Source organism: Canis lupus, chromosome 12 (genome assembly GCF_048164855.1).
Source record: "Canis lupus baileyi chromosome 12, mCanLup2.hap1, whole genome shotgun sequence".
Taxonomy (NCBI): Eukaryota; Metazoa; Chordata; class Mammalia; order Carnivora; family Canidae; genus Canis; species Canis lupus.
In genome coordinates, this window is record NC_132849.1 from 35,319,257 (window position 1) to 35,344,472 (window position 25,216).

Here is a 25,216-nt window from a genome sequence, read left to right on the forward strand (position 1 = left end):
TTGCTAGTCCTTAAAATGATCTTCGACCATAGATTGCAATCTCATCATTTAGTTGCTTCTGTAACCCCTTTGGTTTTCCATAAATTAATGGCAAATTCAAGCCTTTGGGCTATTGTCTTGATATCGTAGCCACAATATTTTGTTATACTGAGGCATCAGAATAAAAGCTTCTGAAGTTCTTTCACAAGAATCCCGTATTTCCATGTTGTTTGTTTAGCCTTAATGTAAGATGTTTAATTTAGAAAAAAAAAAAAAGAGTGCCATTGTATAAGGAACTGAGAGCAAAGAGTTATTATAAACATATGCAAGAGCTTGGGGAAAGACTGGTAATTGAAAAGTTAGTGCATTTTATAGATGAATTGCACAGGAAACTTAGTTAGGAATGGGGTCCCTGGGATAGATACGTTGTAAGAGTTCTACCAATGATGCTGGGTTGCCAGTTACCCCAGAGGAGTGATACTAGTTTAGGAAATAGCAGGACAGAACAGATAATAAGGTGTCAAGTTTTAAGTCATTAGTTTACATTTTATCCTGAAGATTAAAATTCTTTAGAGAAGTAGAAGAAGTAGAGTGACATGTTTGAATTGGTTAAATTGTGCAGAGTATTTCAGAACAAGGAGAAATTGTAGAGTGGAACATACCTCAGAAAGGTTGTTTTTATCAGTCCAATTAGGCAGTCTCAAAAGGGAAAAAGGCATAGTAAGAGAAGGGCTCATGGAGGAAAATCAGAGGGAAGGGAGAGTGGGAAAAGAGGACACTCTAAAGGAATAGAGGAGACAGCAATGAGGAAATGAGTGCAACTTTGAAAATGAACCAGAGTTAGAGAAGAACTAACTACAAATGGCCACATGGTGAGAGCCTCCTAAGTTTTTCGTGCCAAGCTTCATGCTGGATGCTTTACTTGTCTTTTCTCATGTAATCCTCACCACAGTCCTGGAAGGTATGACAGTTGTTATCCTGATTTCATAGATAAGGAATGAGGAAGAAAAGTTTCTGAGTAGTCAAGATAATTAACCTTTTTTTCCTTGTGACCACTGACAACTGAGATAAGCTTGAAAAAAGGCCAGTTGGGAGAAACTTCTGAATCTGACTCTGAGGTTGTCATCATTTATATGTAAGAAGACAATTTCTGTTATAGGTTTAAAGTCAGTCTGAAGGGAAGCAAGTAAAGAGAGGGAGGAGCACAAGAAGATAGGCTGTTCACTGAATTTGGTTACAACGGGACCACTGAGGCAGGGGAGACCAGAATTGAATGATGGCTCTTTGGAGATGAGAGAAAGAGGAATGTTCCTAGCAGTACATTTGGGCAAATGCCTGAGGGGCCAGGACAGGACAGAATCAAGGTAAAAAGAAACTGTTGGGCTAAGTGTGTGCATAAAAGTGGAGGTGTTTTTTTCACTGAATAATATTCCAAAGTCAAATATGTGTAATTAGGGAATTGCCCCCTTAAATGCTTTTATTGCCTTTATTATTACATTTAATTGAGTTGGCAACATTGTTAGAAAGTTTTTTGAGCAAATGTTCACTTCAAATATTAGCTGAAACTCATACTGTGAAAATAATTGGATTACTTTTAGAGAACTTCTGGCTACACATTAATAAATAAAAATTTAAGTAGTAGTTTGTAAAGAGGGGCCATTAGAGCAAGGCAGGAGAACTTTCACTCAACTCTAGGTACTCTACTCTATCAGTGTTCCATTTTCACCAAATGCTCTAGGTGATTTTTTCAAAGAACCTTATTTTGGTGCTATAGTTGCTTAACTTCTTTTATCTATAATGATGGTTACCATGTGAGTTTTATTTTCAGGAACATTATATCACAGATGAAAAAGTAGGAAAATAAGCCCTGAATTGTTTATTTGAATGTTACTAAGCTAAGGGAATTATCATTGGAACTGAAAGAGGAATATACTCTTTGAATCAAAGAAATAAAACAATTATACTGAAATTCAATTTTCTTTTCCCCATTTCTGTGAAGAGCATAAAAGAGAATTGGGGTTCAAAAAATAAAATCAGGAAAAAAAGGAGAAATAATAAAGATGTGGAAGAGGAAACTGCAGTACTGATGTTTCCCATGATTTCAATGTTGCTTCTTCCCCTGTGTGTTCTCAAGTGCACATTTTACCAGTATCCTCCTTCTCCAGATTCTGGTTCAGTCTTCCATACCTTTCTTGCCTTCCTCACTCCACAGAGTGATAAGCCACAATCACTGATAAGATTGTGTATGCCTAGGTGTGTTTAGATGGGGAAAAGATTAAGAATCACTGGACTTCCATGTAGAAGACATAGGGCCAAGTCTTGATTTTGATACTAGCACTTAGTAATATGCATCCTTTTGAGCCTATTTTTTCATATTTAAAATAAATTACTACACAAGTAGGTGTAGTAATTAGGTGGCTGCTCCAACCACAGTCCCCTGCGTAGTTCCTAGCACACATGCTTTTTGTATCATGTTCCTGATATACAATCCCAGGAGAACCTGAAAAAAGACAGTCAGTCGCTAGCTGGACATTGGCATATGAAGAGATCTGTTATGAAAGGTTTTCCTTTTAGGGGTATCCTATATATTTGATGACTTGGCAAATCAGTCTTATTCTGTCTTGTATGTTTTAAACATAAAAGAGACAAACCAAAAGTGGTAGAAGCAGGAGCAAGAGAAGCAGAGTGTTGAGAATAGAGAGCCAGGGATGCACAAAAGCCTACATCTGTTTCTGGTTCTCGTTGGATTCTGTATTAGCTTTGCAGGATCACTGTGGCGTACCTTTTGCTGAAAGTGCTCTGTACCAGGCTGCCTGGCAGGTGGGTCAGCCAGACTATAGCGAGAGATCTTGGGAAGCTGAAGCAAGCAAGTTTGGTTTGGGTTTAAACATTCTTTATGTACTTTTCTTAAACTGCTTCATAATTTGCTTTAGAACATTTGTGGAGACACATTAGTGAAAAACCATCCATCAGAAACTGTATTTGTGTTTTTTTTTATAATGTTCTCCTCCATTTGTATGCCCTTTTCTTTTTTTTCCTTTCCGTCTTCCTGCTTTCTTCCAAAAAGCCTTTTTTTGCTTCTCCCTTCATTCTTTCATATACTTTCTGTTCCTTGGTTTCTTCTGGCTTCTTTTGCTTTTATTGGTTGAACATCTCAATGTAGAATGATTCAACTTCCCTGGGCTACAGATATTACTAGTTATGGAAGGCTTATGAAAGATCTCAGGATCTCAGTTCTGACACTGAAGATGCAAGCAGCTACAGCAAAATCTGCATCATCCAGATGGGAGTTGGTATTCTGTGCTTGAGAACATAGACTATATTCATTTTTGTTTCTGTGCTATAAAGTGTAGGGTCTGGTCTATAATATAATCAGTAAAGGTTGAATGAATGTGATGGGCCATATTAAACTGGCCTATAATTTAATTTGATCATTTCCTTTGTATATGTAGAAAAGATCATAGTTATAAGTATCTAGTTATCCTTCAGGTTACGCAAAAATTTTTAATCAATAACTTTAATTTTCCTTTTTGTTCATCTGGGGCGAAAAGCCCAAATAACTAGAAAGTACTTAAATCAAGGAACCTCCTAAAGCATAAGTACTGGGGGTAAAGTTGTCTTAATTTGTATCTGCCATTTTTTATATCATCATCATTAGACTTCAGTCTTTAACACATATTTTAGTATTTATAAAAATAACTTTGCAAAACCAGGACATGTTTTAAAATATTTTCAGACATCATGTTCAGTAATTCAACATGAACAATAATAACACTTTCTGAATTTATTTTTCTTGTGATTAATTTCTTGGTAACGTTTTTCAAGGGATCCAAATATGTCACAAATTCATTTTAAGACTTTTATTTGTAAAATGCTATATGTGCCTGACAAATAATAGTTCATCAGTGGATATACATATTGGTTTTTTTAGGTATATTTTTTATTGGAGTTTGATTTGCCAACATAGAGTATAACACCCAGTGCTCATCCCATCCAGTGCCCCCCTCAGTGCCTGTCACCCAGTCACCTCATCCCCCCGCCCACCTCCCCTTCCCCTACCCCTTGTTCGTTTCCCAGTTAGGAATCTCTCATGTTCTGTCACCCTCTCCGATTTTTCCCACTCATTTTGTCTCCTTTCCCCTATAATCCCTTTCACTATTTTTTATATTCCTCATATGAGTGAAACCATATTATGATTGTCCTTCTCCGATTGACTTACTTCACTCAGCATAATACCCTCTAGTTTCATCCACGTTGAAGCGAATGGTGGGTATTCATTGTTTCTAATGGCTGAGTAATATTCCATTGTATATACAGACCACATCTTCTTTATCCATTCATCTTTTGATGGACACCAAGGTTCCTTCCACAGTTTGGCTATTGTGGACATTGCTGCTATATAAACATTGCGGTGCAGGTGTCTCGGCTTTTCACTGCTTCTGTATCTTTGGGGTAAATCCCCAGCAGTGCTGGGTCGTAGGGCAGCTCTATTTTTAACTCTTTGAGGAACCTCCACACAGTTTTCCAGAGTGAATGTACCAGTTCACATTCCCACCAACAGTGCAAGAGGGTTCCCCTTTCTCCACATCCTCTCCAAAATTTGGTGTTTCCTGTCACCATTCTCATTGGTGTGAGGTGGTATCTCATTGTGTTTTTGATTTGTATTTCCCTGATGGCAAGTGATGAGCATTTTCTCCTGTGCTTGTTGGCCACGTGTATGTCTTCCTCTGAAATTTCTGTTCATGTCTTTTGCCCATTTCATGATTGGATTGTTTGTTTCTTTGCTGTTGAGTTTAATAAGTTCTTTATAGATCTTGGATACTAACCTTTTGTCTGATATGTCATTTGCATATATCTTTTCCCATTCTGTAGGTTGTCTTTTAGTTTTGTTGACTGTTTCTTTTGATGTGCAGAAGCTTTTTATCTTTTATCTTGATTAAGTCCCAATTGTTCATTTTTGCTTTTGTTTCCCTTGCCTTCGTAGATGTATCTTGCACGAAGTTCCTGTGGTCAAGTTCAAAAAGGGTGTTGCCTGTGTTCTCCTCTAGGATGTTGGTGGATTCTTGTCTGATATTTAGATCTTTCATCCGTTTTGAGTTTATCTTTGTGTGTGGTGAAAGAGGGTGGTCTAGTTTCATTCTTCTGCATGTGGATGTCCAGTTTTCCCAGCACCATTTATTGAAGAGAGTGTCTTTTTTCCAGTGGATAGTCTTTCCTCCTTTGTCGAATGTTACTTGACCATAGAGTTGAGGGCCCATATCTGGGTTCTGTATTCTCTTCCATTGGTCTGTGTGTCTGTTGTGTCACTGTTGTGCCAGTACTACTGTCTTGATGACCACAGCTTTGTAGTACAACTTGAAATCCGGCATTGTGATGCCCCCGGCTCTGGTTTTCTTTTTCAGTATTCTCCTGGTATTCGGGGTCTTTTCCGATTCCAAACAAATCTTAAGATTATTTGTTCCAACTCTCTGAAGAAAGTCCATGGTATTTTGATAGGGATTTCATTGAACGTGTAAATTGCCCTGGGTAGCATAGACATTTTCACATATTAATTCTTCCAATCCATGAGTATGGAATATTTTTCCATCTCTTTGTGTCTTCCTCAATTTCTTTCAGAAGTGTTCTGTAGTTTTTAGGGTATAGATCCTTTACATCTTTGGTTAGGTTTATGCCTAGGTATCTTATGCTTTTGGGTGCAATTCTTTTTTTTTTTATTTTTTTTTTAAATTTTTATTTATTTATGATAGTCACAGAGAGAGAGAGAGAGAGAGAGGCAGAGACACAGGCAGAGGGAGAAGCAGACTCCATGCACTGGGAGCCCGACGTGGGATTCGATCCCGGGTCTCCAGGATTGCGCCCTGGGCCAAAGGCAGGCGCTAAACCGCTGCGCCACCCAGGGTTCCCTTTTGGGTGCAATTCTAAGTGGGATTGACTCCTTAATTTCTCTTTCTTTAGTCTCATTGTTAGTGTATAGAAATGCCACAGATTTTTGGGCATTGATTTTGTATCCTGCCACACTGCCGAATTGCTTTAGGAGTTCTGGTAATTTTGGGGTGGAGTCTTTTGGGTTTTCTACGTACAGTATCCTGTCATCTGAGAAGAGGAAGACTTTGACTTCTTCATGGGCCATGTGAATGCCTTTTATTTCTTTTTGTTGTCTGATTGCTGAGGCTAGGACTTCTAGTACTATGTTGAATAGCAGTGGTGAGAGTGGACATCCCTGTCGTGTTCCTGATCTTAGGGTAAAGGCTCTCAGTTTTTCCCCATTAAGAATGATATTTGCTGTGGTCTTTTGGTAGATGGCTTTTAAGATGCTGAGGAACGTTTCCTCTATCCCTACACTCTGAAGAGTTTTGATCAGGAATGGATGCTGTATTTTGTCAAATGTTTTCTCTGCATCTATTGAGAGGATCATATTGTGAAGATGAAAAAAAATTTGTAGCATAAATAATAGCAAAATATCTGTACTATTCACATTCAAGTGTTGGTAAGTTAGGCTCCCAGAGGAAATTGCTGAGATGTACATTTTTAGATATTTGGCTTCAGTGTTCAAAATAAATGACTTGTGGTTAAGTCTTGCTCTTAATACTTTATTTTTAATATTAACTTATGAAAATTACTTCTGTTTTAGTCACATGTTCACCAAGAACCAAGTAAGAGAATTCCTTCTTGGAGTGGTCGCCCAATCTGGATGGAAAAGATGGTAATGTGCAGAGTAAAAGTTCCACACACATTTGCTGTTCATTCTTACACCCGTCCCACAATATGTCAGTACTGCAAGCGGTTACTGAAAGGTCTCTTTCGCCAAGGAATGCAGTGTAAAGGTAAGATTGGATGTTTTTTTCTTTTCTTTTTTTTCTTTCTTTTTTACATTTTATTTATTTATTCATGAGAGACACGGAGTGGCAGAGATATAGGCAGAAGGAGGAGCAGACTCCATGCAGGGAGCCCGATGTGGGACTTGATCCCAGGACCGCAGGATCATGCCCTGAGCCAAAGGCATATGCTCAACCGCTGAGACACCCAGGCATCCCAAGATTGGATGTTTTTCTTAAGTACAATTCATATGTTAGCAAATTTGGTTCAAAATATTTGTATTTCAGAAGTGTTAGGCAAAGAAATTGGTTCCCTAGTTGTTAACTTAAAAAAGATAATACATACAAATATGCATGTACATACTTATTTATTAACAACTGTTCTTTGCAGAATGTGTACTATGTACCAACAATTACGCTGTAGGAAAGTTAGAATGTAAAGAGAAAAACTAGAATTTGGATTTATAAGGTATGGTTGCTTAACATGAACCAATATAGTATGGTTAGTAAGCAGATATTTCAGTTAAGTCTTTCTGATTCAAACCCAGATGCTACCCAAAATATAAAATAATATTTTCCTCTTTCCATTAAATATTCATACACACAAACATATTACAGAAGTTTTGTTGTTTTCTTTTTTAAGATTGTATTTATTTGAGAGACAGGGCATGAGCAGGGGAGACAAGGCAGAGGGAAAGGGAGAAGCAGACTCAACTTGCTACTGAGCAGGGAGCTCGATGTGAGGCTCAGTCCCAAGACCCTGGATCATGACCTGAGCCGAAGGCAGACGCTTAACCTGCTGAGCCACCCAGGCACCCTGAGTTTTATTGTTTTTGTTTTTAATTCTGTAGCTAGGAGAGCTATAGTAAAACTGTTACTCCAGAGAAGAATTGTACTAAAGTAGGAAGAATATAGTAGAAGCCCCTGGAATTGTGATAGGGATTATCCATATTTGGATATGAAACAGTATTGTATACTAATATTCTAGAAACACCTCTTAATGAACCAGGTTTTTAATAGAATAGAATATTTTTCCTTTGGTTGTGTAATGATTTTATGCATTTTAAGATGATTTTATCTTTTTGTCTCATATCTTCTTCACAACCATGCTGTACTGAAGACGAAAGTAGAGTTTAAAATGTCTTAGTAATTACTGAGCCAGTGTGCTGTATAAATAGCCTGTCTATAATCCTGTGTACTTATTTTTTATGTGATTATTTTAACAATTCTTAATATCCTACTTTTTACAAGTAGATGTAGTTGAGGAATTGAATTACCTATTTTTATCTAAATAAAACATTAGAGCTGAGGTCTTTGCAACTATAAATACAGAACCAAATAATTGTACGTAAATTTAACTTACGTATATAGAAAACTTCTCTTGCCCATATATGGCAACATAGGAGAACATCAAATAGAGAATGAGTTGTGCCTTTGTTGCCAGGTATTTAATAACTATCAGGCAGGCATAATTAAATGTTGACATTTTATTTCAGCAGCTTACTTTTGAATATGAATTAATATATAAATTAATACTTTAAAATATCAACACTAAAGTGTATTGGCAAGCAGCCACTAAGGAATGTTTTGGGAAAGAACATTAATAACAGATGTGTAAATTCTAGCCAATAAGATAATCTTAGTAAAGGTTATAAATAGTGCTGCTCTGTTGAACAGAACAGAAATATTCTAAAATGATATGCAGAGCAGTACGACATCTTATAGAGGACCTAAAATAAATATGTGGATTAATGAATTTTGAAATAAAGTCAGTTCTGCCACTGGGTTATTGGTTTAATTTCTTAGAACTCTAAAAGAATAATGTTTGTGTTTATATTGGTTCAGAAAGTAGCTTATATTGGTTCAGAAATACATTTTTATAGCTAAGCTATTTTAATTATTAGTCAAAAACAATCACTTATTTTAGTGTTTACTCTATTTTTATAATATGAATTAAGATACTTAAAAAGGAGTATTTGGGTGGCTCAATTGCTTCAGTGTTTGCCTTCAGCCTCAGGTCATGATCTTAGGGGTCCTGGGATCAATCCCCACATTGGGCTCCCTGCTCAGCAAGGAGTCTCCCTCTCCCTCCACCCCACCTCTTGTATGTTTTCTCTTAAATAAAATCTTAAAAAAAAAAGTAAAAGTCATTTTCATTCACCTTGTCAAGCTAAAAACGAAAAAAATAATATAGTTAAAACATTTAGGGATCCCTGGGTGGCGCAGCGGTTTGGCGCCCGCCTTTGGCCCAGGGCGCGATTCTGGAGACCCGGGATTGAATCCCACATCGGGCTCCCAGTGCATGGAGGCTGCTTCTCCCTCTGCCTATGTCTCTGCCTCTCTCTCTCTCTCTCTCTCTGTGACTATCATAAATAAATAAAAATTTAAAAAAAAAAAAATTTAAACTGAATCATTTGAGGAAAACAAAGTTCCAAAGAGCAGTATTCATTCATTCACCTGTTTATTTTCTTCTGTGAAAATTAAAACTCAAGGCAGCTTGAAAGCATATATAAAATACAAGAAAACATAAATAAGTCAATAAAAACATGAGAAGGCAGGAGGGCACTTGATGTAAGCAGCACTGGGTATTATATGCAACTGACAAAATGCAACTGACAAATCATTAAATTCTACTCTTGAAACTAATCCACTATATGTTAACTAACTTGAATTTAAATAAAATCTTAAAAAAGGGAACAAAACCATTGGTAGGAGTACAGAGAAATAAAAATGCCTGCCATTTGAACATACTTGCTCAGGCAGGCCACAATCTGGCTGTACATTTTCAAAGGGAAAACAAATCTTGTTATTGTCACAATTTGTAAAACCTCATGAGAATAAGAAGTACACCAATTATTTAAGATATATGGGATATATTAATAGTAATATTATATATCAATTTTTCTAGGGCATTTCACTTACAAAGACAAGTTTTGTCACCCTCCAATTTTTTTTAAATTTTTTTTTTTTAAGATTTATTTATTCATTCATGATAGACATAGAGAGAGGCGCAGAGACACAGGCAGAGGGAGAAGCAGGCTCCACGCCGGGAGCCCGACATGGGACTCGATCCCGGGACTCCAGGATCGCGCCAAACCGCTGAGCCACCCAGGGATCCCCAAATTTTTAATCATGAGACTTTTTCTTATAATGACCTTTACCTTATGCCATTGGTATGATACCCAGAATTTTCTTGAATTATAAGGATTACAAAATCATTCTGAGTCAGGACTTGAAATCATTTTTATCCAAATATTGCTGGTAGATGTATTTCTAAGATGGAAGGTAGTAGTAGACGGTAGTTACAGGAGTGGGTCTCAATTTTGGTGTCACCTAAAAAATACTTACTAAAATACACTCCCAGAGCTGCTGATATAATAGGTTTGGGGTGGGGCAGAAGAGTTTGCATTTCTAACAAGGTCTTAATAATACTGATGCTGCTGGTCTAGGAACCACAGTTTGAGAACCACTGATTTACACAGTAGTATTGAACACGTTGCACCTGACACTCATCTGCAACGCTGTCAACTCTGATGTTCTTGCAGGCTAAAGAAAACTGTGCATAAAGGTGGGAAATCTTGTGCATGAGCAGCTTAGTCCTTCCTTATAAGGCTGTATGGGAAAGCCCTTGCTAATTCCTAATTGAAGCTTGTAGAGTCTCAGTCTCTTCCGCATATGCACCAGGCCCTAATAATTAGGGACTGAAAGTAAGTGCTTGACATATGTTGGAAAAGTAGTCAGCCTGAGAAACTCTTAAAGGGAATGTGGAAAGATGAATGTGAGGCTAAGGGAAGGAAACATGGAGCTCTCAGCAACATTTTGACAATGTGTCTATCAAACGAATAGTTTTAGCTTCATTATAGAGATAAAGAAACTGACCATTGGTAGAAATGGGGAAGATGGTGGCAGAGTAGGAGGAATCCAGGTTCATTCATCCCAAGAATACAATTAGATAGCTATCAAAGCATCCTAAATATCCCAGAAATCTACTTGAAGACGGACAGAACAAACTCCACAATTACGTGTAGAGAGAGGCCACAATAAAGAAGGTAGGAAGTGCAGGACATTGTTTACAGGAGAAATGGGTCCTGGCTGCTGCAGAGGGGAGGGAGCCATGGTCATAGAGAAGGGCAAGAGAAGAGCACTCAGGGGAATGCACAGGAGAATGTTTCCCCATCCACTGGCTTGGAAAGCAAGGTGGGCTAAATTTTGTGAGTTCTTGTAGGCAGAGGGACTTCATGTCCAAAGTTTTAAGTGTCAGTGGACTGGGCTCCAAGAGTCTAGAGGCATCAAAGAATCTAGAGGCATCGAGTCTGCTCTTGAAGAAAAGGGCAGGCAAACAACCCCAGGGACAGTGTGGAAACAATGATTTGAGGAGTGCCTGGGGCACACAGTGGGGAGATTATTTCCTGTTCTCAGGTCAGTCAGAGAAAGACAAATACCATATGATTTTATGCAAGTGGAATTTAAGAAAAAAAACCAGCAAAGGGGACAAAAAAGAGAAACTAAGAAACAGACTCTTAACTAAGAACAAACTGATGGTTACTAGAGGTAGGTGGGGGGATGGGTGAAATAGGTAATGGGGATTAAGGAGTACACTTTGAGCACCAGGGTTATATGGAAGTGTTGAATCACTATGTTGCACACTTGAAACTCACATTACACTATGTTAACTAGTTGGAATTTAAATTAAAACTTAAAAGAAAATAAGAAACTGAGCCCTGAGGAGTTAAATACCTATTAAGAGGTGGCATCAGAATTTGAAACAAGACCTTTATTCCCAAACCTGAGTTCTGAGTAAAGGCAAACTTTAAAAAGTCTCTAACCGTATCTGATACTGCCTGACTTTTTTCGTAAATTAATAAACCAAATACTTTATTTCAGATTGTAAATTCAACTGCCATAAACGCTGTGCATCAAAAGTACCAAGGGACTGCCTTGGAGAGGTTACTTTCAATGGAGGTAAAATTCTTTATCTTAATTTCCATAAAGGATTAGAAAAGGTCACAATTCTTTGTGTATTATCTTTGTATAAGGTTATATTTGCATATTTTATTTTGTCTGTTTCTTAACTTTGACTTTTTAAGACTTAATAAACAAAATGCAGACATCAATAATGGTACACTTTTATTAGTCATTATGCCTTCCCCTTTTTCCTTTAACCAGTTACTACTCTGTAGTCTAATATTGCCAGTGGTGCTGCATATTCTCTTCCATCTTAGACATAAAAAGACTTATTTTAACACCCTGCTATAGTCCCTAAAGGTTTTCGTTGTTCTAGTACTTACTGCCTCTGTGTGCCAGGCACTGTTCTTCACTCTTTACATATATTAACATTCATTTATTTATTTCTAAAGATTTTATTTATTTATTCACGAGAGACACAGAGGCACAGGGAGGAGAAGCAAGCTCCATGCAAAGAGCCCGACATGGGACTCATCCCGGAACTCCGGATCACACCCCAAATCAAAGGCAGAGGCTCTACCGCTGAGTCACCCAGGAGTCCGGATATATTGACATTTAAACTAAGAACACCCCTTTGAGTTTAAGTACTTAAAGAAGAGTGAACTTGGGCACAAAGACATTAGATAACTTGCTCAAGAAATGTAGCCAGAAACTTACAGAGTTGGGATTTGAACCCATGTAGTTGGCTTCTGAGTCCATAGTCTTTAGAACACATTGTACTGCCTCACTGTCTCTCTCCCTTAGTCATTCCCTAGACATTTTCCCGTGGGTGCTGTTGTTTTTTTCCCTCTTTTCGAGATTATATTAATTTGAAGTGATTACCTTTTTGGAAGGAAGGAGTAATGATTCTAAGCATAATTTTTCTTTAATATTTACAAGACTGGTAAAAATTGGATGTAATAGTTCTATAGGAGGAAAAGCATAAGGAATGGAAATTAAATTTCTTAAAACTTTTTTCCTTTAATGGCTTGTATTTTATGGTTGCTATTTAACACCACTGACAACGTGATTGGTTTTTTCATTTGGGTTACTTTGAACTAATGCAGTTTTTCTTTAGACCAAAGTCTAAAGATTTCTCTAGATTTATGGTTCATATCTTTTTGTACTTTTCTACTGTTTGATAAATGGTTATCAAATACTCTTTATATTGATTTTAAGGTACATTTGTATACTGAGCTTGACAAATCTTTCAAATGTTGACTGGTTACTTAGGGTTTTTTCCCCTGTAAATTACCTATTTACATGTTTTGTCCATTTTTCTGTTTGCTTATTTGTTATTGATTTGCAGGGAGTTTTGTTCATAATTCTACCTAATAATTCTTTGTTAGTTATACTTGACAAACACCTTCTCTCAGTTATGCTTATCATTTTTTAGAGTAGCTTTATTGAGATAATTTGCATACTTAACACATTTAGTTTATTCACTAAGTTAGGTAGCTGTCATTATAGTCCAGTGGTGGGACATTTTCATCACCCTGAAAAGAGAACTGCATACACTCTCGTAGTCACTCCTCACTTTTCCACACTAGCCCCTGGCAACTGCCAATCAACTTTCTATCTCTATGGGTCTGTCCATTCTAGGCATTTCATATAAATGAAGTCATATAATATGTAGTCTTTTGGGACTGGTATCTCACATAGCTTCATGTTTTCAGGGTTCATCCATGTTAAACATGTATCAATACTACCTTTTGCTTTGTGGATGAGTAACATTCCTCTGCTTGAATATACCACATTTTATTTTCTAGTCAATGGACATTTGAGTTGTATCCACTTTGGGGCTATTATGAATAACACTATGAACATTTGAGTACAGTTTCTGTGGACATATATTTTCCTTTTGCTTGGGCAGGTATCTAGTTGTGTAATTGTTGAGTCATATGGTAACTCTGTATTTAACCTACAGAGAACTGCTAAATGTTTTCATTTTGTCCAGCAATGTGTGAGGATTCTGATTTCTCTGCATGCTCCTCAGCACTTGTTATTGTCTATCATTTTGACTGTTGCCATCCTAGTGAGTATGAGGTGATACCTCATTGTGGTTTTGATTTGCATTTTGCTAATGGCTAATTGACATGCACTTCTTTTCACATATCTGTTTGGTCATTTTTACATTTGCTTTGGGGAATATCTTATTCCTATCCTTTGCCCATTTAACTGTTTATATCAGTTTGTTATTGAATCATAAGAGTTCTTTAAATATTTGCAATACAAGTCCCTTATTTGATATATGTAAATACTTTCCCCTTCTTTTGGGCTTTTTGCTTTCTTGAGGTATCATTTGCAGCACAAAAAATTTTAAGTCCAATTTATTTTTTCTTTTGTCACTTAGGTTTTTGGTGTTAAGGTTACAAAGATTTATTCCTATGTTTTCTTCTAAGAGTTTTATAAAATTAGCTCTTATATTTAGACCCGTGATCTACCTTAATTTTCTATTTGGTTTAAGAAAGAGGTCCAGTTTCACCTTTTTTGCACGTAGGTATCAGTTGAAATAGCACCAGTTTTTGAGTAGACTATTTATTCTTTTCCCAACGAATTGCCTTGGACCTTTGTGGAAAACCAGTTAACCCAACATACTATAGTGGTGGCTAATTTTTTACTTTGCTTTTAGTATCTTTTGTCATGGAAATTTAAATTCTAATTAATCAAATTACTTTTCTTCCTTATGGTATATGGATTTTGTATCTTCCTCAAATACTGCTTTATCCTAAGTCATAAAGATATTTTCCTAGATTTTCATTGAGAGTTTTAAAGCTTTTTTCCCCCCACATTTAATATATTTTTTTCTATCTAGATGTATTGATCTCCCATTAATAGAAAACTTTGAATTCATTTAAAACTTTGCCAGAACCTTCCAGTCTGGGAGCAGATACAGATATACCTATGGATATCGACAGCAGTGATATGAACAGTGATGGTAGTCGGGGATTGGATGACACAGAAGAACCATCTCCTCCAGAAGACAAAATGTTCTTCTTGGATCCATCTGATCTTGATGTGGAAAGAGATGAGGAAGCCGTGAAAACAATCAGGTAGTGCATGTATATGTCCCACAATCTGCTTCCCAAATCAGGGTCAGTCCAAGGCGCTCCCTTAAGAAAGAGTCTCTTTACATGGAACCTAAATGTAATTTAAAATTTAATTAAATTGTTGCTAATTCTGTTACATGTACCACAGTATTTCTGAAATAAATTATATCACTCCTGCCATCCACTCAGGATGGGAAGGTGTGAGAATCCTTGTTTTCTTGAAGAAAAAAACGCTTTATATAAGTCTAGCCTAGATGATATCCCACTGTGGAGCAGGCACCACAAGGTGTCAGAATTGAACTATCCGTTAAAGCAACCAGTTTTTTCATGCAGGCAGATTATTGATGTCAGAAACACCAGGACTAATGTATACCTGCAGACGTTGCACACAGATGATGGTGATGAATTTAGGAGCAGTTTTCATATACCACAGTTTATTAGACTATTAGCACTTTGTAAAAATGCTTTTGGCTTATAAAACTTTTAAATATCCTCTTATGTTTATAGGAATTCAGTTTTTCTGTATATACAGCTTTATAGGATATACTACTTTGTGAAAAAATTTTAATATTTTGGCAGGTTTTGGTTTTCATTGGCAACCAGGAGGTATTTAGAAAAAATGGATCATTTACCAGTCTCACGTGGCTGAGTGATCATTTATTCATTTTTGCTTATCATTAGATTACAGCTATTAACTATCATTATCATTTTCTTTTTTCACTAAGATTTAATTTCCCTATTTGGCAGAGACAGCACAAGCGGGCAGGAGTGGGGCAGAGGGAGAGGGAGAATCAGGCTCCCTGCTAAGCAGGGGAGCCTGATGTGAGGCTTGATTCTAGGACCCTGCAACCATGACCTGAGCTGAAGGCAGACACTTAGCCAACAGACCCCTCAGGCACCCCTATCATTATTCTGAACTAAAACTTAATATTTACTCGGTTTAGAGACTATCAGGAGAACTTCGGTAGCTTCCTAATCATGAATACTTTATAATTTAAAAGAAAATATTTAACTGAGACTGAAACTGAAAAACTATATGTTTTTCACACATAGCCCTCAAATTGTTCTTTTCCTCCAGCTGCGTTATTCCTGACCCATGTTTCAGTATTACCTGATTTAACTCAGTACGTTATTTTTTTTTTTTTTAAGATTTTATTTATTTGTTCATAAGAGACTTAGGCAGAGGCAGAGGGAGAAGCAGGTTTCCTGCAGGGAGCCAGATGTGGGACTCGATCCTAGGACCCAGGGATCACGCCCTGAGCTAAAGGCAGATGCTCAACCACTGAGCTGCCCAAGTGTCCCTATTTTTTAAATTTTCTTAATTGTTATCTGTAAATCCTTTTCCTTTCAGCATCTTCTACTAGAAATACTTTTTGCTAACATGAATAATGGAATTGACATTTGAAAAGCAGTTTACTTTTTACCTTGTTGTGAATTCACTAATTAATCATGCTGCCTAGGGCAAAAGAAACTTTCTCAACAGAAGTCCCAAATGAGACCCTCTACCAGGCTTCAGATCTTCTAATTAGGGAGAATTCATTCTGCTCTGTGCATTGTTCTGTGTTATCACCCTTCACAAAATATTGATGACAAATAATGAGAACTTGCAGTATTATCTTAGTCTTTTATAAATCAATTGTGTATCATCATAATGGGGTTAATTTATTTTCTTAAGCTATTTCTCTTAGATATTTTGAAAAATTTTAGGTCAATTGTCTTAAAAAGGGCTGATGAGTTTATAGTATTTATATGATTTTTAAAAATTTAAATTATCAATATTTTATCATAAATTCTAAATGTTTTTTAGTCCATCAACAAGCAGTAATATTCCGCTAATGAGGGTTGTACAGTCCATCAAGCACACAAAGAGGAAGAGCAGCACGATGGTGAAGGAAGGGTGGATGGTCCATTACAGCAGCAGGGACACCCTGGTCAGTAATCTCAGACATTGTAATATGGTAGTGAAATTTTGTTATGTGCTTTACTTTATGCATTTTTAAAATCAAAGTAAGAATGAAATAAATATTAAGACATTATAGTACACTGGAACTATAGGTAAGTTTGTAAAGAGTTTTCAAAAGGCAGAACTTTGAAATATTTTTACAAACTAGTAGAGCAGTAGAGATTCAGAAAGTGTCTGAGGATACAATACCAAATATCAAATCCATTAAAGAAATAATTGATAAGATGGACTTCATTACAATTAAAAGCTTCTCCTCAGCAAATGACAGTGTCAAGAGAATAAGACAAACACAGATTAGGAGAAGATCTTTGTGAAAGAGACATTGATGGAAGACTGTTCTCCAGAATACACAAAGAACTCTTAAAACTCACTAGTAAGAAAACAAACAACCCAATTAAAAGGTGAGTCAAAGACCTTAACACATACCTCCCCAGAGAAGATATACAGATGGCAAATTAGCATATGAAAAGATGTTCTATATCATATATCAGGGAAGTGCAATTTAAAACAACAGTACAATATCACTACAGACTGGAGTGGCCAAAATCTGGAACATTGACAACACCAAAGGCTGGCAAGGATGTAGAGCAACACATACTTTCATTCATTGCTGGTAGGAATGCAAAATGGTATGGACGCTTTTAAAGACAGTTTGACGGCTACTTACAAAACTGAACATACTCTTATCATATGATGTAGCAGTTGCACTCCTTGGTTTTTACCCAAAGGATATAAAAACTTATGTTCACACAAAACCTGAATATGGATGTTACAGTAGCTTTATTCATAATTGCCAGAACTTGGAAGCAACAGGATGTCCTTCAGTAAGTGAATTGGCAAATAAACTGTGGTACATCCTTCCTGACAATGGAATATTATTTAGTACTAAACAGCAGTGAGCTATGAAAAGACAGGAAGGAATCATAAATGCATATTACTAAGACAAGAAGCCAATGTAAAAAGGCTACACACTGTATAATTCCAACTATGTGACATCTGGAAAAAGCAAAACTATGGAGACAGTGAAAAAGATCAAGGATAGGGGGCAGGTAGAGATGAATAGGCAGAAAGAACACAATTTTTAAGGCAAGGAAAAACTCTAAAGTCCCTTAATGATGGAAACCTGTCATCATACATTTGTCCAAACCCATAAAATGTAGGATACCAAGAGTAACCCATAATGTAAACTCTGGACTTTGTGATTATGATGTATCAATATAGGTTCATCAGTTGTAACAAGTGTACCACTCTGAATGAGGATGTAGATAATGGGGAGGCTATGCATATGTGGGGAGCAGGGGGTATATGAGAAGTCTCTGTACCTTCCCTTTAATTATGCTCTGACCAAAAATGGCTAAAGTCTTCATTAAAAAAAAAATAATTTAGACATGTGAAAAAAAAACCACATGTCAAAAAACAAAAGCAAAGACACATGACAAACTGGAAAAGTATTCTAAAGTCATAATCTAGACAGGGAATAATTTCATTATATGTGAAGGCTGACAACAAATTGGTCAGAAAAAGGCCACAACACAAAGAATGGGGAAAGAATATCAACAGAGTTCGCAGGCAAGGAAATGCAAATGACTCTTAAACATTAGAGTTTTTTTTTCGTTTTTTAATAAAAAGTACAGTTTAAAACTTCACTGAATTGTCAGCTCTTATTTATCAGTGTAGCCAAGATCAAAAAGTTTAGTAACATAACTACATTAGTGAAGGTTTGAGTAAATAGGTATTCATGTTGCTGATGAAACTATAAATTGAGTCAAATCTTATGTAGAGTGATTGACACTGTCAAGGAAAATTTACATGTGTATGTCATTTGACCTAGCGAGCCAGAGGAAATGTAGCCTGTAGGTAAATTACCTATCTGCACATGTGTACCACATAGGTATTTGTGTGTGCATGCATAAAATTCTTTAAAAGTATTCCCAGAAACCTACTATCCTTGGATGGGAGTGGGATGTTAGCAGTGATGGCAATATACTTGTCACTCTATCCTTCCTATGTTTGCAGAATTTTGACTCTCATGAATTTTAAACCTATTCAGAAATACAAACTTATGAATAGGAATGAAAGAAAAAGGAAGATGCAGATACTTTGAAGGAATCATTTTTATACCTGAGTATTATGCCCTTTATTTTATAGAGAAAGAGGCATTACTGGAGACTGGACAGCAAATGTCTAACATTATTTCAAAATGAATCTGGATCAAAGTACTATAAGGTAAAGATTCCACATTTTAAAAAATACATACATTGAAATATTCTGTATTTTCCAAATATATTCAAGTAATGTTGATTATTGGAGTATACCTATTATGACTGCCTAATATCATTTATAGAAGTCATTGTTAAGTTTCTTGTTGAAATAAGTGTCCCACACTCCTCCATATCCCCCAACCCCCCAGCCCTGCTACACAAGGTGGTTTGTCGTGTGTTCCTTTGGTTTTGGCTTGCTTCTCAGGTTGTTCCTGATTTCCTTTTGGATGCTATGATTTAGATTGGGAAGTTTAGTAAGTCCCATTATCATAGCCTGTGCGAAGAGGCCAGGAAGTATTTGGTGTTCTCCACCACTCCATTTTATCTTAGGCCCCGATTCCCAAAAGCTGCTGCTGCTTTGTATAGTCTTATTTGTACAAGACTTTGTATAGTCGTCTTTGCTTGGCTTGCTCCACACTTTGCCATGTCACAGACCAACACCAAAAAAAATTGTAGAGTGTAGCAGTTGTATCCCTAAGAGAGAGTATAGAAACTCATGACTTGCTTTGAACTGGTTGGGTTCTTTTAAATATGTTTTTTTGTGTGTGTGTTAGGAAGTAAGCTACATGTAAATAATTGTTACAGCTATGGGCAGAACTAGAATAGAATACTTGAACAATCTATACTAACATTCTTTTTTCGCTCTTATTTTTGCTTTGTTCTCTGAGGGCTGTATCTTGCAGATAGCTGCTAGTAGACGAGTAATTGTTGAGTTGATTTAATGATGATTGGAAAGTGACAGATGTTGGATATAGTGGCAGTCACCCTTCATGGTCCTCCCCTTCCTTGCATTCTAATGACCTGCTGAAGGCCTGAATCACTGCCTTAGTTATAATCTCCTTGCTCTGCCTTTGGCATTGCTGGGCATACAAATCATTCAAGGCAGATATTATCGTAAGATTTAACTATGTGTTCTATGTACCACATACTTGTGTTCATCTTAATGCAAACATTAGAAACACATATCTCTGATTAGTGTATTTGAAAATAAAAACAAAGATGTATTCATATTTTTTAATGCTTAATTTTTTACTTCAGGAAATTCCACTTTCAGAAATTCTTCGCATATCTTCGCCACAAGATTTCACAAACATTTCACAAGGCAGCAACCCACACTGTTTTGAAATCATCACTGATACTATGGTATACTTTGTTGGGGAGAACAATGGGGACAGCTCCCACAATCCTGTTCTTGCTGCCACTGGAGTTGGAGTTGATGTAGCACAGAGCTGGGAAAAAGCAATTCGCCAAGCTCTCATGCCTGTTACCCCTCAAGCAAGTGTTTGCACTTCTCCGGGGCAAGGGAAAGATCACAGTAAGCAATAAGCTTGTTGATGGCTTTTTTACCCCCTCTGGTTGTTAAGCATTTTGTGGGTGTGGTTGTATGTGTGCATTTCTTTTTTTTTGTTTTTTTTTTTTGTATGTCTGTATTTCTAATGCTCATTTTAAGCTTCGTCTTTAGTAACCAGTATTGTTAGTTAATTCCTTTATACGTTAGTTATAATGTATATATACAATCCCCAGAGCTTGGTTCCAGAGTCAGTCTCCCTACATTTAGATCCTGGCTCTGCCAACACATATGTGATCTTAGGCAAAACTCTACTTCTCTGTAATAGTACATACCTTACGGGGCTGTCAGCATTTAAGGAAAGAGAACCAGTAAAGAATAAAACAGTGTTCGGTATCCATGAACTCTCATTGGATTAAGCAAACTACAGTATTTTGCTTCATGGTAAGATACACAGGTGATGAAGTATTACAGTTCACATCATACTTGTGAAATCTATGAAGTCAGAAATGCTGTTTTTCTCTTTTTTAAAATATTCATTTGAGAAAGAGAGAGTGCAAGCAGGAGGAGAGGCAGAGAAAAAGGGAGAAGCAGACTCCCCATTGAGCCCAATGTGGGACCCAATCCCACGACTGAGATCATGACCTGAGCTGAAGGCAGATGCTTAACCATCTGAGCCACCTAGGCTTCCCTTCTTTTAACTGTATTAAAACATTCAGAAATACTAAAAAATTATTGAAACATGTTCTTTGCACTAACAAAATTTATAAAATAAAACCTAAATTTGGGCAGCCCCGGTGGCTCAGCGGTTTAGCGCCGCCTTTGGCCCAGGGCATGATCCTGGAGTCCGGGGATCGGATCCCACGTCGGGCTCCCTGCATGGAGTCTGCTTCTCCCTCTGCATCTCTCTCTCTCTCTCTGTGTCTCGTGAATAAATATATAAAATCTTAAAAAAAATAAAATAAAAACCTAAATTTGATAAAGAATCAAATGAAAGCCATAATATGTCACTTTTAACGCCATTGATGTTAGGTTATTTATGGAGAAACATTCATTAGACAAATATATTTAAATTGAAATAGATATCATTTCCTAAATGTACTTTATTTCAGTTCAGCTGTATTATTTCATATACCTATTCTTGGCATTATGCTAGGTTCTAAGCTAGAATACAAAAGAAATACAGAAATTAAAGGAGATAGGACTACAAACATAAGTGTTGAATAGTAGCATAAAGCAGTAGAGCGCAGAAATGAATAATGCCTTACTTGGGGGATGCAGATATGGATAGCAGGAGTAAGCAGAAACTGTGGCAGAAGAACCTGATTTGGACCTTGACCTTGGATCTCAAGTAGGTTAAGATAGGATAAATTAAAAGAGAAGGGTGGGGGAAGTAGTGAATCTTGTTAAAGAGAGTTGTGATCAAAGGGATGAATGTAATGACTGTGAACACGTTTGGTGTTTAATATTGACTCTTAGAGGATGAATTAGATAGGTATTTATAGTGCTTTTTGTTTTGGTGAATTTTAGACAGAACTTTGATATCCTAATTAAGGCCATGGACCTTTTCCCCCAGAAAATAAAACAGGTACATAACACAAATTTTATGTATGTATCACTGGATATAGGAACTTTCTCTCTTGAGTTTAGTCTCTAAAACGAGAATTGCAGAAGGGTTAAGAGTGAGGATACTAGAGAATGAAAGCACAGTTGCTGCTTACTGGCTAATGTGATCTTGGTCTCTGCAGTCTCTAATCTAAAGTGGGAATAATAATAAATGCCTATAATGCACTGAGCACAGTTCCTGACACATTAATAATATTATTACTTGGCTGTTGGCTGCTGCTGCTTTTTCTCAGGGAGAGTTCTGGGAAGCAATAGAAAGTAAAAATAGATGGAGCTAGACAGCGGAGTCCTTTGAAACAAAATCATTTTTGCCTTACACTAGGAAACTGGAATGACTGAAAAGCAGAACTTTTGAGGCTTTAATATCATTGATGCTGTGCCTTTTTTGTCTGTTCATTAATATTTAATATTTGAATTATTTAAAATATTTTCAGATTGACTTCATATCTTTATTTTTTTTTTTTAAGAATTTTTAACTATTCATGAGAGACACAGAGAGAGAGAGAGAGAGGCAGGGACACAGGCAGAGAGAGAAGCAGGCTCCATGCAGGAAGCCTGATGTGGGACTCGATCCCGGGTCTCCAGGATCAGGCCTTGGGCTGAAGGCGGTGCTAAATTGCTGAGCCACCCGGGCTGCCCAACTTCATAGTTTTAAATGCAGTTTTTGACAGTCATGTTACTTATATTTGACATATGCTTATATATTCTTGTTTTAAATTTTTATATTTTGGATCATAAAGGAAATTACACATCTTGTCTCTGAGTTGTCTCCGAGATTCTAGATGTTTGAGACCTTGTCTCTTACTCACTTCACCTGTGTCAGTTATACTTCCTTTGCTTACCAAAGTAATACAGACATTTAAACTTCACAGTAATATGGAATATAAAACGAGAAAGTCCTTCTAGTACCCTTGTAACACACTCCCTTGTTGCTGTTCCTGTATCTCCCCCCTCAGAAAAGCATTATTAACCATTTGGTGTATATTTCTTGGTTTAGGGAGAAGGGAAGTTGATTCTCTCTGTACTGTATTGTTATAGTTTTACAAAAAATGTGGTCATACTTCATTCTTTTTGCAACTTGCTTTTATGCACTATTTAATTAATATGTATCAGATATAGTTCAATATCAGTATATAGACTTAACTGATTTTTACTTTTTTTTATTAAGTAATGCATGCTTTTTATGTTTTAGAAAATGCAGGCAGCATAGAAGTGTATAAAGACTAAATAAAGTCTTTGTTCCCCAACCCTATGCTCTCTCACTCACCAGAAGTATCATAGTTTCTTTGTTTGTAATTCAAATGCTGCTGCCTTACAACTTGCCTTTCTGACTTAATATGCCATGGATAGCTTTCCAACTCAGTTATGTACAGCTCTACACCATTGAGTGTTTAGATAGTATTTCTTTGTGTGGATGTATCATATTTTATTTAACCACTTTCTTGTTGATGGGTTAGTATTGTGTGTGTGGATAATTTTTTTTAAAGAACATAATTATATTAACTGTATGTTAGCTAGTTTTTAAGATTTAATTTATTGTGGACATTCACATGTCAGCAAATGTTAATATTAAGCCATATAAGTTTTGTTCTTTTTCTCATACATCATCCTTCTGTTTCTACAGAAGATTTGTCTACTAGTATCTCTGTATCTAATTGTCAGATCCAAGAAAATGTGGTAAGTAAACATTAGTTAAAATATGCAAATTGGGTAATTAAAATAGGTAAAATAAGATGTGAAAATCTTATTAGAAAATAAGCTCAAGAGACAAAAAAACCAAACTCTTAAATACAAACTGGTGGTTGCCAGAGGGGAGTTGGGTGGGGGGATAGATAAAATAGATAAAGGAAATTAAGGATACATTGATCTTGATGAGCACTGAGAAACATTTAGAATTGTAAATCACTATATTGTTCACCTGAAACTAATAGAGCAATGTATGTTAATTATACTTGAATTAAAAAAAAATGTTTATAGGCCAAAGTAATGAGCAATTGGCCTAAAGACACTCACTAGATTTTGTGGCTAATTACTTCTCTAAGGAGTTCTGCTTTATGAAGGAAACTAAGGCAGATTTTTTTTAAACTGTGAAAATAAAGATAACTTTTTCTCAAGTGATAGTAGAATGTTACATAGTGATAGACTAGTTCAAAGAGGAGGGAGGGATTACTTCACACTGGGTCAGGAGGGTAAGCTTCCTAAAGGAAGTGAAACCTGAGCGGCACCACAAGGAGGGACAGGAATTTCAGATGAGGGTGGGGAACAGTAGTAGTTTGTGCAAGTGCAGGGACCTGGATGGGCAAATAGAAGGAAGCAGGACATACAAGACTTTTAAGGAATAGTGAATAGCATGTTGGGGATTATAACAGGAGTCAGCATAATTTCTATGAAGAAATAGATAGTAAATATTTTAGGCTTTGGAGACCATACCCAATTGCTTGATTCTGCCGTGGTAGTGAGAAAGCGTTCATAGGCAGTACATGAAGGAATGAGCATGACTGTGCCCCAATATAACTTTATTTGTGGACACTTGAATTTGAATTTTACATCATTTTCACATGTCAGAAAATACTATTATTTTCTCCTTTGTAACCATTTAAAATGTAAAGTTTGTTCTTTATATATCAGGAGCCTGTACAAAAAGCCATCAGGCTGGATTTTTGGCCTACAAACTAATTTACCAACCCTGGATTAGAAAGAAAAAAGGCTAGAAAAAGAAGTCATAAAATAGTTCATTGACTATATATAAATTTCTCTGTTGCCATCTTCAACTTGGGGCATCCAGCTACAGCTCTGTAGCATATAGATGTTGGCTTTTCTAAGATTGCAGTGAAAACTGGATATCCAGTAGTGGATATCCAGGAAATAGAGGGTTTCAAGGAGATGTAATCTGTATATCTCTTGTAGTGGTAGGTAGAACAGATACCAGATTCTTGGGGAGGGAAAGAGGAATAATACAAACACGAGATCACTAACTTTGAAGGATCTCCCAGGAACTTGAGGGACATACCCATTCATTGCTGAGAACAGAAAAGGTTCAGAGCTGGTCTTTGTGAAAAAACGTTTCTATCAGTTTTTATATGAATAGTGGATGTTCCCTCATCTACTCTGATTAGAACCAAAATTTGGTTGGTTAAACAAAAAGCTGATTAAAGTTGGGAAGCATATAAAAATGATTCTTATAAACCTTAAAATTTTTCATTATACCTTAAAACATGCATATATGCACATTGATTGATTTGCTTTGTCACAGAGCTGAGATTTTTTTCTTTAAGTATGGGTCTGCTAAG

General features: G+C 36.5%; 1 protein-coding gene across 2 annotated transcripts in view; it reads left to right on the plus strand.

Moving 5' to 3' along the window:
- Positions 1 to 25,216, plus strand: part of PRKD3 (protein kinase D3) — an 89,160-nt gene that overhangs the window by 44,953 nt on the left and 18,991 nt on the right. For both annotated transcript variants that reach the window (XM_072770509.1, XM_072770510.1), the window contains 7 exons: positions 6,611 to 6,803; positions 11,679 to 11,756; positions 14,608 to 14,791; positions 16,596 to 16,719; positions 18,900 to 18,977; positions 20,051 to 20,327; positions 23,551 to 23,603. In XM_072770509.1, the coding sequence (XP_072626610.1) occupies positions 6,611 to 6,803; positions 11,679 to 11,756; positions 14,608 to 14,791; positions 16,596 to 16,719; positions 18,900 to 18,977; positions 20,051 to 20,327; positions 23,551 to 23,603 (987 nt within the window). The remainder of the gene's footprint in view (positions 1 to 6,610; positions 6,804 to 11,678; positions 11,757 to 14,607; positions 14,792 to 16,595; positions 16,720 to 18,899; positions 18,978 to 20,050; positions 20,328 to 23,550; positions 23,604 to 25,216) is intronic.